Raw genomic sequence first — 13531 nt, 5'->3', positions numbered from 1 at the left:
CTTGTTTTGAGCCCTGAAATCTTCCCTGAAAAATTAGACAAGGGACAAGGGAGATGGATTTGATTATCTATAACAAATAGCATATTCTGCTAAAATGCTGGCTCTTGTGGCCAGAATTATTTAGTGGTTAAGATCTGATCTCTGTTTGTCCACGGATTTCTGTCCTACTCCAAAACGCCAGGTCCAACTAATCTATTAATACTTCTTTCTTCCTCTCTTTTCACTTGCTCATACCTCATTCCATGTTGAACACAGGAACCAACTGTTCTCTGTGAACCCAAACACATGCGCACATGCACACACAAATACCAGATATTGTAAATCAGGGCTATGAGTCTATTAAAGTGAACCAAGAGTGATATGCGCAAGTGCGTTTGAAAGAATTGGAAGAATACATTGATGTGTTTTTCAGGCCTGACAGTGAGCCGCCGCTGAGCTCACAGCTCTACAAACAGATACAAGGTCACAGTGTCTCCTGTCTGTGTGTGTGTGTGTGTGTGTGTGTGTGTGTGTGTGTGTGTGTGTGTGTGTGTGTGTGTGTGTGTGTGTGTGTGTGTGTGTGTGTGTGTATAGAATGTGCTGAATAGCTTCACAGTTCACATAAATGTTCGTGTAGGCTTTGGTTGGATTAAAATTGAATCTAATAAATGTATGATCTTTCCTTGATTAAAACAAGACCAATTGCATAACTGTTAGCAGACAGTTGTATGTGAACTTGGTAAGACTGGAAGCAGGGGGGAAGTGTTCAACTATTCCTTTAAGTATGCAGACTCAAAGTCCATATCCTGTGTGTGAGACCTTCTCTCTTTCCGTGCTATCTGAGACCTGTCTGTCTAGGCAGTGCAACATTCCATCCCAGATAAGGCACCTGACCCCCGACCGCTCATATAGTTCAGCCTCAGGTCAGTGCCAGGCTGTTCCTGTCATTCAAATTGGAAGAGAAAAACTCAGCAAGTGGTGGGAGGCTTTATACGAGTGTGTGTAGTGGTGGTAAAAGAAGTGGGGGAGGGTTTTAGTGGAATAAAAAAGAAAAGGCGGAGAATGACAAAGGGAGGGAGGAGAGATGAGGAGCATGAAGTGGGTTTAGACAAGAGAATGGATCTCCAAGTGACATTCGAGCTTCTCTCTGTTAGAAGACCAGAATATGGATTTGTGGGAAAAGATTCAGTAGAGGAATCTCTTTTTTTCTCCCAAAGACTGCAGCAGATTTGAGGCTAAAAGCCTTGTTACTCACGCCATTATGTCATAGCTTTGCCCAAAATATCTAACCACTTTAATACCCAAACTTCAAGCATTACGTCAGTCTAAGTCTTTGAGCTATGTTAAATATAGTACACACAACACACTTTTAAAGTAATATCGATGAATACACTTCTAACAGCTAAAAGGGCTCTTGCAAAAAATACCAAAATCTGCATTTGGCTAATTAGCAGTTTAGCAGAGATTCTGGTATTATATAGGGAATCTCTAAACTGAGCAAAGCTGGCTGTTTTCCCCAGCTTTGAGTATCTCCGAAAGCTAAGGTAACCTACTGCTGGCTTTAACTTCATATCATCTAACTCTATGAAAGACATTTTGAACAAAAAGTAGATTTATATGCGGTCACATATTTGGCAGACACTGTCCAAACCATCAAATTAAACATAGTTATATGTCAGACCAAAAATATTCCACATCCATTGACCACATTGTTTTTTTCCAGTAGCCCTCAGTAAGCATTCATTTCAATTGATTGGATTTATAAACCACGACGTGGTCCTTTACCTCTTTGTAGCCATCATTGAGGATGAGGCTTGACGTTCGCCTGATGACATCATCCACTCCACCAAATCCATCCATATTATCCAGCGCCTCCCTCATCTTCCCTCCCTCCTTGTCTTCCTGTCTTTTCCTCTCTACTCCCCAGTCAGTAAGTTAGTCCAGACCAGCTCTTGGTGTATCCCAGTCAGTATGCATCATATTCTCAGCCAACACTCCCCTGCCATGGTCTGACAACACAACATTTGAAAGGAAACTCTACTCCTCTCCTGGTGCCTTCTCCTTGTCTTTCTCTTACATGTTGTGACACCGTTCCTCTCCCACTTCTCAGCACTTCCTGACTACTCCACTCTCTCCTCAGCACTTCCCACAGGACTGTGAAAGCACAATGGTCAGAGGTAAGGCCCCTTTAGACCCTCCCTACCTTCCACCCTCTGGTCAGGGCGGCCTCTCACAGCCAGAGTGAGCATCAGAGAGAGAGAGGGTGAAACTCACACTGGTGTTTTCTTTCCCGTTTTAACGCCGGACAGCAGCTGTTCACAACCAGTTTGGAAAGAAACACCTCAGCCATGGGATAGCCACAAATGTGTTAGTGTGTGTGTGTTTGGGGCAATGTACTTGTGTTGAGCCTGCCCATGTGTGTGTGTTTAGATGACTATTGGTGTGTCTGGAGCCTCTTCTGGACACTATCTCTCTCTGTCTGTCTATATTTATTCTCCCTCTGTTACACCAAGGACTCTTCTTAGATGTTTTTGTCTTTTAAGCTTCCTAACCCTCTTATCCGCAATGGCTTACAATTCTGTGTATGTTTTTCAAAAGAGAGATTAACTTTAAATGTAGATTAGCCTACATATTTTAGGCGAAATGAAATGTGAAAATGTGTGTGTTTATCTAACAGAGGAGGTAGTGTGGTTCTTTCCTACTAAGGTAAAAATAGGGCCCTGTCTGGACTCAAAATCCAGCCGCCCCGGCCAGCTAAATAAACCCTGACAGAGCACAATGGACCATTAGCCTGGCTCACAAACACTTATACACACAAAGCCACTCACTGAGATACACAGAGATTGCTTGTGCCTTGTATCAGTGACTTACATTTTCAATCTGAGCTCTCTACGGTGTGTAATGATCTCATCTTAGTGAGACGTTATCGACCCGTGACTCATATATTTGTCATAGCCGCCCAGACAGAAAAATGATGTCCACATATGGCAGCAGAATCACACAGCAGGGGAACATGAGTTCACACAAACCATCAACTGGTTACACACAAAAAATTTGAAAACAATTTCAATGTTCAAATGGAAATGAACTCATAATTCATATGCACCAAAAGAGGGGATAGCATTACTGTGGGTTGCAACTACTGATGATTTCTCTTGATTGATAAGCTATCTGTATTTTATTCAGGCTTTTACTATGCAGCCAGCTTGTATTTCTTCCTTTAAAGTGCAGAATTCATTATGCATTGCAGTGGTAGTGCCATTATTTAAGTAATAAAGTCAGGTATTTTATTGATTTATGTGTAGTTATCTTCAGTTAAAGGCTAGCTTGCTGCATGGCTGGGATGAAAAATGTAAGTAATTGGAAACCTACCATTATTTCAATGAAACAGTAGCTTAGCATTTAACCTCAACTATAAATATACTGTACATGAATTCTTCTTAAAAGTTTTTTGTAAGCTTCAGTCATCCACCTAAAGAACGAGTCAGAGGATGAAGCATTCTGAGATGATCTAACGGGATGACAGTGATGATGACAAATAAGAGATGAAATAGAAAGTCAAGGACAACAGGGTTACAAAAAGAGTGGATAAGACAAAGACAAGAGGCAAGATAACTCCAATGAATACTGATGCACATGAGTCACATTCATTTGTTACTCTGCCAAGAGAGAGGAGACGAAAATAAGGGAGAAATTCAGAGATAAAGTCAGTGGGGAAATAATGCATTTGCATGATAACATCAAAGATCATCTAAACAGAAGCACACACACGCGCGCACACACAGAACACACACATACAAAACACACACAAAACACACACAGGGGTTAAATGGAAAAACAGGAAGTGGGTTTGATTCAGTGCTGATCCCTAAGGATTATGGGTAGAGTAGAGCGAATTGTCTGGCTGTTTCCTGAATCCACTCTCCCTGGACTACTGCTGGACACACGCATGCAAGCACGCGCACACACGCGCACACACACAGACGCACTCACTCACGCACAAACACACACACATAAAACACTGAAGGGTGGGGTCTGCCCCTTTGATTCTCATTACTGAGGCTGACTTCATAGTGTAGGTGAAGTCAGAGCTGAATCAAATGGGATAGGAGGATGAAAGGGAAGGGTGATCGATGGGTAATGGCAAAGGGACTCTACATACACATACACACTCTTAGTTCAAGGGCAAAGACTGGGGATACTTTCAGGTGCATATTTGAGACACACACAAAGGTTAATTCTTCTGATGCTTGACTGCCGGGTCAGCTGAGAAACAGCGAGACAGAGAGAAACAGCGAGAAAAAGAGAGAGACATACATGCACAGAATGGCTTATTGTTCCAAGTGAACAGAGGGTGACTGTGGGAGAGAGGGTTCCTGGCACCTCCTGTAAGCCCGCGATCCAAGGCCAATGGCACTGTATGTCTGTGTGTGTGTGTGTGTGTGTGTGTGTGTGTGTGTGTGTGTGTGTGTGTGTGTGTGTGTGTGTGTGTGTGTGTGTGTGTGTGTGTGTGTGTGTGTGTGTGTGTGTGTGTGTGTGTGTGTGTGTGTGTGTGTGTGTGTGTGTGTGTATGGTACGAAGACACCTAAACCTGTAATACACTCGCTCTTTATATCAGCCCCAATCCCTGTTTGCTTTCAGGTGTCTGTATCTGTAATGTCTGTGGTTATACAGTATTATAACACCAGATCAAGGAACTGTGCTAAAGACTCACAAGATCTTATTTTGGAAAGAGGAGGAAAAGAACGGGGGCTGCTGCCATAGCAACGTGGTAAGAATTTCTCCATGGCAATGCTGTGTGTTCCAAACAAATTGGGCTGCAAAAGGGAGCATGAGGCCACCCATCAGGAAGTCTGCGAACTCACACAGAGCCCGGAGTTTGAGGGCTGAAGATTTGGCAAATTGTATAATATTAGATTAAAAAGTATGCTGCCCAGGAAATCTCTGATATATGGGATAATCATACCTCACTGCACAGTCTCATATATTCTCATAAGTTTGTCTGATTCATTACAGTATGACTAGTTATTTCTTTATGACCAGGTTTTGTTTGGGGAGTTTTTTTATGTCTGTATTATTATTTCAGAGCTGGACAAGGGACATGTTAAACACGGCTTAACATAATGACTAGAGACCTTGGATGTATTTTTGGAGCTAGTTATAGGAGTCTTGGATGGTGCTTTTTCAGTCCAATAATTGTTTTCATAGCTTACGAGTTAATATCCTTCTCATGCAACTAACAATTAACCTGACCTTGTTTGCAGTTTGAGGTGTCCTGTCATCAGATGTCTCTTTCATGATGGTGTATTATGGGAAACATGTCAGTGTGAATCTGTACAGAGTGAAAAATATGTATTTGTAATGAGTTTACATGCTAAAACGACTTCCTGGCAAACTAAACTCATTTGTTATTGTCCGTATTTCCATACTATATGTTTACTGTCTCGCCTTATTGATCCATTCTGTAACGCTACCACGATCCATCAGTTGTATCTACTCATCTGCTGGTCCCCATTTATAATTCATCGGGCCACACCTCATTTACTGTGTCACGGACACCAGAGCTCTCCTTCACTCCTCTCTAGCCAAGTACTACAAACTTCTCACAGTTGTTGAGGATAAATTGAAAATACACATACACAAAAATACTTTGTGTGACAATGTTCAGCGTTCAATCAGAGCTGTGAGGCCTTGGCATGCTCACAGTCTTCCTACGGGCCAACCCGATAAATCTCCCCATCACCCTTCATCCTGCTGATAGTGCTGCTGACAGCAATACGCCGCTGCGAGATTTATAGATTTACATGAGAATCTGAAAACAGGATGACATATTGAGACCTCAGACTGTAGAAAACACACTGCATGCGTTTAGCTAGCTTAAGATCCCTAAGATCTTAAATGAACTGCAGCATCAGGATGTAGAGGACAGCGATCATAAAATGTTCTCTTTTTGGCCTCATGGTTTATTTGCTAAACCGACATGGCTTCAATTTATAGATGGTTTTGGTTGACAATGGGTCAAATGGATGCTTTATTGGTTCTCCCAGGGTCGGCCTGTGACTTAATTAACTAATGGCTTCTGACACTAAGTGAGAGCTCACCTTAAACATGATGGGGTAGGGAAAGACATTCAGTATCTCATGTTTCTTTTTCTTGGCCTGTTTTGACTGTTCGCTTTCCTTCAGCCAAAGACAGAAAGACCAGGACCACATCCTAATTAAAGCAGAGGAAAACAATGATACTAAAAAACAGAGATCGCCTCAAGACATGGACTGTCCCACAAGACAAACAGAAATAGAGGGAAACACCCAGCATGCCGCACTCTTTCTCCACTTTGTCTGTTTACTCCCTTCCCATATTAACCCTTAATTAAATCCCTTGTTTCATCTCCTCTATGATTCATCTGTTCTTTCCCCCCATCTCGCTTTGCCTCTTTCCATCCCTCCATGTGTGTGTGTGTTTTATGTGTACGAGGGGCGCTGGCTGCCTGCTGGTTGCCAGGTTACCAGTCTAATTGAGGGGCCTCTAGAGAGTCGCTGCTATCAGAGCCTGAACCCTCTGTTCTGCTTACCACTCTCATTCATTCTTATTCGTTACATCTTCCTGTTTCTGGTACACCTCTTGCATTAAAGCCACCTCGGCTTAGTTCACTTTCTTTACATCTGTCGACAATAAACTTCTTCTTATATTTAACTGATATCAATAATGTTTTCTATTATTGCTATGTATGATCTCATTTCCCTCAGAAGTATGTATATGGCATTCACTTTTCTTTGCTTATCTGCTGCTCTGCTATTCTTTCCTGCAATCCTTCTGTCACTCCATCTAGCTTTTATCTTCTACGAAACAAGGCAGCAAATCCTTATCCCATAACACAACTGGTCCCTTACAAGCACCCATCTATCCTCCTGAAATGTAGAAGTTCATTTTTGGGGGGAATGATTTGAGTCTTTTTGTGGTTTTATTACTGCAGAAACTAGAAACTTGAGGGCAATTCATTTCAAACCTAATCTCCAGTATTGGGGGCATCAGACAGAGCTGACAAGAAATCTCCTTTTATAAATGTTTATGAAGCCAGTGAGGTAAGCACTTGCACTGTAACTACAAAACTGCACACAAAATATCATGTTACAATGCATTCACAACAATGCTTCTCCATTTAGACCCAGGGGAAATGATGGAGAATGAACTTGGACTCAAGTTTTCTCAATGTTGAAAAAACACTTTAAGTGCCCATCCATCTCTTAAGGACCCTCATGTCTCCTTCATCAGTTTCTCTGCAGCAGCTTTTCGTGCATCACTCCCTGATTCTTCTACACTTGTTTCCCCCATCAAAAGAAACTCCATCTTTCCCCTTGGAGGCCTTCCCCATATTCAGCTCATATCGTGTGCCTTTCATCTACCTCTCTGCTTGTTCCCACTCTGTATCTCTACTGCATTGCAGACTTTCTTTCCCAAGCAGCGCTGGTTACAGAAAAAACAGATCTACAGCTGGGATGCAGTGCTTTCCTTTAATCACGACTCCTTCATTCCTCCCAACTCCTGTCTAGATTAAGTGGAACATTGCTTTCACATGCCCCACCAAACAAACTCATACACAACATGCCTGCACACATTGGCACAACCCTAGAAGCAACCATTCACATTTAAATTCTCCATTTCAATATGCACCATACTCTCAACAATATGCATCTCCTACATACAACTCACAGCACAGAGCACACTTGCACCCAAAGTGTCTATTCACAACATTGTGAACTTGCAGTTACATGCCTTCTTGACATGGATTGATTATGCTGGATGAGGAGGAGTAGGAGGGGAGGAAAGACATTATTCCCTTGAGTCAACTGCTCTCTTAGCAACCAGCCAGCCATCAGATTCACAACACAATCACCTAACCACAAAAGACAAACAAATACGTCTACACATGTGCAACAATGTCCTAGTTTAAATGTGACGGTAAACTCAACTGAGGAGATAAAACATTCAGGCTCAGCTTGTGTCTGTCAAGACGGCAAAGACATTGGCAATTGAAATGAATGTATGTGATGTGTCATGAAGCTCTGAGAACTACCTTGTAAGAACAGTTTTCCTGGTGGACCATCCTTCAAAGCATCCTAGGGCGAAGCTGGCTGAGCTTGGGGAACGGGAAGAGAAGCGGGACAGGGATAGGATTCCCAGCCCTGCAGTATTCCAGCGGAGAGGAGAGGAGGGGTTCTCACCCACTCTTTGATCCAAACTAAAAAAGGTCAATTCTCTTGTCTGCCTTTTCTTCAATTCAGTTCTTACCCTCTGCTTCCTATGTCTGTTTTCTGTTGTTTTTCTGTTGTGTCTGTTTGCTAAAACTGAACGACAGGGTCTGATCGCTGCTTCCCCAAAGCTGAAAGAGGGAGGGGAGCAAGAGAGAAACTGGAGGAGGGGTGGGAGAATGGGAGAGAGAGAAAAAGAGGGAGGGAGGGGAGCAGTAAAGAGCAGAGTACACTCCCCGGTTGCCTTTCTCTGTCTGGTACGGACAGAAATGGGGGAGGAGCTGTTGGACTGAGTGTATGCAGAATCGGCCATTGGCGAGAGGGGACGGTGGAAAAGGGAGGGAGGGTGAGGTTGGCATGGGACAGGGTCGGAATGTCATTCTGCTGGATTGTAATGCCGGAGAGGAATTAGGAGAGAAGGAAAAGGATAGAAGAAGAACTTTCTTTACCTTGAGCTAAATCTATCTCTGTGCTGCATGGATAGTCAAGAAAGATAGGATGCTGCGATACAAAACCATTTTGTAAATGTCAAGTTTGTATTAAATGTCATTGAGCATTTAGTCTACCATGGCCACTTATTCAAAAATGTAAACCAACATTTAGCCAGTTTTAATAGTTTGATTCAGGCCATGATGTCTTCACTCATGTGTGAGTTTAATCTTTGCCTCACTGTGTTTAGGTATGTGTAGTATGTGGGTTTTGCATACATGTACATCTTCCCTTCATTTTCTATCTGTCTGTAGGGCTAGAATCCTAGTGGCAGATGGCCCGTCTTTAATCCTCACGCAGGCCAACCTACTCAAATAATCTCTCCCTTCCCATCTCCCCATCTATTCCTCTCTCCTGACCTCTTTGCATTACTGTTATATTTTCCTTTTGATCTCACTGAGATGTAAACATGTGTTCTCCCTTTTGAGATTTTAGAATTGGGGCATACTCCCAGATTTTTTTATATAAATTAATCATTTCGTCTGGTCTAGTCAATTTGATTTATTTAGCAAATAACAACAACTGCCTTTTTCAGTTTTAATTTGACACTTTACAGTATTAATTTTTCTTAATCTTTAAATATCGGTTCGAACATAGGAACTCCGCCCCCAAAAAAACCAGCATAAGCCTAAAAAAAAGATATCTCAGAAATAGCAACACATAATGCTGCATAACTCTATGTCTATAAATGGTCAGATAACAGAAAAAAAGTATTCAATTTCCCAGATATCCATGTTTTATTCTACTGAACAAACAGCCTAGACACAGTTATATCCAACATTGAAATAAAGCACAAATAATACCTAACCATTACGTTTGAGAAGTTGGACTCAAAATGTTTCTTTTATATTATCCCACATAGTTTCTAATCCCATCGATTAGATGTTTCATCACGAATCAAAGCACCATTTTTTAAATGCCTTTTGTTCGACTGATGGTAATTATCCAATCCTTTTAGCACAAATCCATCAGATAGTTATTCTCTTGAACTATCGAAATGAAAGCAGTGGAACAGCGTTGCACAAGAATGTGGGGATTGTGGCATCCTGATGCGATTTACATCTGTTTCAACTTTCTATATATATTTTTAGCCAGCTACAATCACCTCCTGTTATCTCAACCCCCACTTCATGCTAGATCTCTCTATCCGATATTGATCTCTGCTGGGTGACCGTGCTTTTCCCGATAACACCACTCTTGGGTTTAATGACCTGGAATGGATCGATGAGCTCCCAGCTCTGATCTCTCTGCTGCACATCACTGGCTCTGATGGTGCCCATCTGGGGCAGATTGGAACAGGGCCCATCCCGTCACACTCACATTGGATATAATTATCTGTGCATGACATTGGCCAGCGATAAACGTGTTTCTTCTTACAGTGGAAGCTACCAACTGGGCCGCGTTAAAGCATTCCTAGGCTTATGAGAGTCGACCGGCATATAGTAAGCACGGAAAAACAGGAAGTGGCCGAAAGATTTGAAAGTGGCTGGTGAAGAAAGTCCACATTTCTGTTGGATCTTTTGTACTATTTAATGTCTATGTTGTGTTTCTGTGGGATATTTGAAGTTATGCATTAGCCAGTATACTAGAAATCTAATCAAATAATAGTTGTTGTATATTTGGTGTCTAGTCTCTGCGATTGAATGAGGCTCAAGAGAATTTTAATATGACTTATAGTAAAGAATTGTTGGATTATCCCATTCACGTGTAAATCAACATCCCAGGTAAATCGTTAGTGTCCTTATTAAAGTACTAACCAGGGGTTTGTATGTTTTAAAATAAGAGCTTGTTGGATCAGTTTACAGCGTTTGAACCGCCCAAAATATCTTGTTATTTCCAAAGCAATTGATATATTGATATCCAAAGTCTGTGAAGGATGCTTCAATACCAATAGACACAGCATCCCCTTTTCTCTCCTCTATCACCATGGCAGCAGTCACTCTGTTGACCCCCCCCCACCCCCGCTGACCTTGACACGGTTGTCAAGGTTACAATCCGAGTCACTGCACAGGTGTAGACTAAGACAGCACGTCCTTATCCTAATTACAAGAAGAGGAATATATCTGACACTGACAAGACTTTAAATTGTGAAGCTCCTGATTCTCTCATAATATGAGCATTAGCCTTCTTAAAAAGCTTAACTAACTGTGATAATGTAGGCAGCCTGAATCAGAACAGAGACAATTCAGATTGAAGATTATTTAGTGCAGACTGGCAGACTGCAGTTTAGCCTCCCACACACTGCCCACATTATGAAATGTCTGCCTTGGTAGCTGTATGTTGACTATGATTCCACATGTTGACAGTATATGTAATGTATTCCTTAACAGAGCAGGATACATTGTCATTATGTGTTTCAGTCTCCCTGTGTTTTGTATTGTACACCGAGCACTGGAGCAGCTTGTATCATCGTCGTTTCCCTCCTCTCATCCCGTACATCAAAACACCACCGACGTGTGGCTCTGTGTGTTTAACTCTGCTGCGTGGGCGTATTTATAGAGAAAATTAATATCTAATCATAAGTCACTGATAACAGATTGGATACCATGGTGATTCTCTCTACTGTACTTAGTGGGATACAGAAAAAGTTTGGAGATGATACTGTGGGTGGTAAATAAAACACAGTTCATGGCAAAGTCATGCTGTGACGTCTCCTCCGTTTCTCTGAAAAACAGCTTCTTTTTATGCTGCTTGCTGTTTACCCCTCCTTTTATTTCCTCTGTGGCCTTTTGGTGTAACTACATTTGCTTTCTTTTCCCCATTGTCTTCCTCCATCTCTCGCTTTTTATGCCTCCCTCTCCTTCTCAGCAGGGCGGAGGGAGCACAGATGCTTTTAGCAAGCTGACATTTTGTGCCAGAGTGAAAACACTGCATAGCAAAGCAGGCTCGCTCAGTGTGAGGGCCAGATTCTGGCGGTAATGAGCTCGCTCTGACAGGGAGGAACTGATGTGGAAGGCCAAGCAAGGAGTGCGTGCGTGTGTGCGTGCGTGCGTGCGTGCGTGCGTGCGTGCGTGCGTGCGTGCGTGCGTGCGTGCGTGCGTGCGTGCGTGCGTGCGTGCGTGTGTGTGTGTGTGTGTGTGTGTGTGTGTGTGTGTGTGTGTGTGTCTGTGTGTGTGTGTGTGTGTGCGCGCGCGCGTGTGCGCGTGTGTGTGCGCGTGTGTGCATGTGTTTATTTGTGTGCTCTCAGTCTTACGATCAGCCACCAGAAGTTGTTCTAATGAGGACTGCAGTTGGTTGAGGAAAGACTGAGCATGCTGTGACCATCGCATTAATATTTGCTTCACATTTTTAAATGCGTTAGAACACATATATACACCAACTGAGAAAATGACCACCAGTCTTTGATGAAACAGCATTAATGACCTGACTACATTTGCCTTGACTTAAGATAAAAAATTGCGCAACGCTTAAAGAAAATCAAAGGAATCTGTAGAAAAAAACAAACTGAAAATAGCTGAAAAATCTGTCATTAAACTACAGTCTACATGATTAGTCCATCTTCCCTTTGATAAAAAAACATCTATTATTTCACGATAACTAAATACTAACAATATAATAGTTAATAATTATAATAATAGTTTCAAAAACATTTGTCATCATTATAACCTTAGACTGTATCTTTGAAATGTTGGTTGAAATAAACACATTAAGAAGTTTTCTATACTAGGATATTTTTAAGACCAAAATGATTGTTTTATCAAAAAGAAGACCGAAAATAAATCAAGATAAACGATAATTGGCTGCCCTTGTGTGGGGGTATGTTGAATATTTCTGTATTTTGGACTGTTGGTTTGGGAAAACAAGCAATTTGAAGATGTTGTCTCAGGCTTGAGGAAATTGAAACAAAGTATTTTCTGAATATTCTGACATTTCATTTATTAGCAAATGAAAATCATCATTAGCTGCAGTCTCACTACAGACTGATGGAATGATTATTCTAGTCTTGAGTATGTGAGGAGATTAAAATGCTCTGTTCTCTACAGCAACGGATGAAGCTCTCCGCATGACCTGGCACAAAGCCTCGTCACCCCCCCCCCCCCCCCCCCCCACACACACACACACACACACACACACACACACACCCCCCCCCCCCACACACACACACATAGATAACACAGAGTCAGAAACATGAAGACAGAAATACTCTTGTTCTGTTGGGGTCTGTGTGGGTGTGCAGACGTGATTTAAATATGCCTGTTAATTTTAGCCGGATATAAACAAACCAAGATCACAACCCACTTTTCTCTCTACCTCCCTTCTCCCCTCTCTCACACACACTTCACACACACACACGCTCTCTATAATTAGGAGCAAAGACCAGTGTTTCATGTTTCAGCTCCACCCAAATGAGCATACATGTCCACGCAAGCAGCCACTCATCACAGACCTCTGTGTGTGTGTCTGACTCAACCTCCGGAAATAGTAGAGGTGATGGATAGGAGTTTAAAACCCTTCCATGCTTGAAGATCATAAACCCCTTTTCACTCCTTTCTCAATTTCCCGCTCTCACTCTCTTTTTGTATTCTTCTTGCAATAAACCTGCTTTTTTTAATGCCTTCAGCCCCGTTCCTATTTTTAAAGCTGGCCTGTGTTTGTATTTGGCTCTGCTCCAAAGTGACTTTGCGGTTTGAGGACTGACATGGAGCTATAACATTGGAGGCCGTCTCCTCACTGCTACATAAATCCTAATTTCCTCAACAGCACGCTCTGCCACTCACAGCCTGAACCCCTCTTTGATAGTTTTCATAGGTTGGATAGGGGGAGCCGGGGCGGAGGGGGGAAATAGTCTCCTGCTGTATTTTGGCTGTGTAAGA

At 42.2% G+C, this 13531-nt stretch overlaps 1 protein-coding gene across 6 annotated transcripts in view; it reads right to left on the bottom strand.

Moving 5' to 3' along the window:
• The window catches only part of schip1 (schwannomin interacting protein 1), a 203896-nt gene that overhangs the window by 16278 nt on the left and 174087 nt on the right, over positions 1 to 13531 (bottom strand). The window contains exon 1 of one of the 6 annotated variants that reach the window (XM_079678382.1): positions 8054 to 8388. The exons of 4 other annotated variants lie outside the window; for them this stretch is intronic. In XM_079678382.1, coding sequence (XP_079534508.1) covers positions 8054 to 8083 — 30 coding nt within the window. In that variant the 5' untranslated portion in view covers positions 8084 to 8388. Of the gene's footprint in view, positions 1 to 1764; positions 2188 to 8053; positions 8389 to 13531 lie in introns of those variants that run through there. One more of the 6 variants, XM_079678381.1, reaches the window with a different exon arrangement.

The sequence above is a fragment of the Notothenia rossii genome (genome assembly GCF_949606895.1).
Source record: "Notothenia rossii genome assembly, chromosome: 4".
In the NCBI taxonomy this organism is placed as follows: Eukaryota; Metazoa; Chordata; class Actinopteri; order Perciformes; family Nototheniidae; genus Notothenia; species Notothenia rossii.
This window is presented reverse-complemented; position numbering and strand designations above follow the sequence as displayed.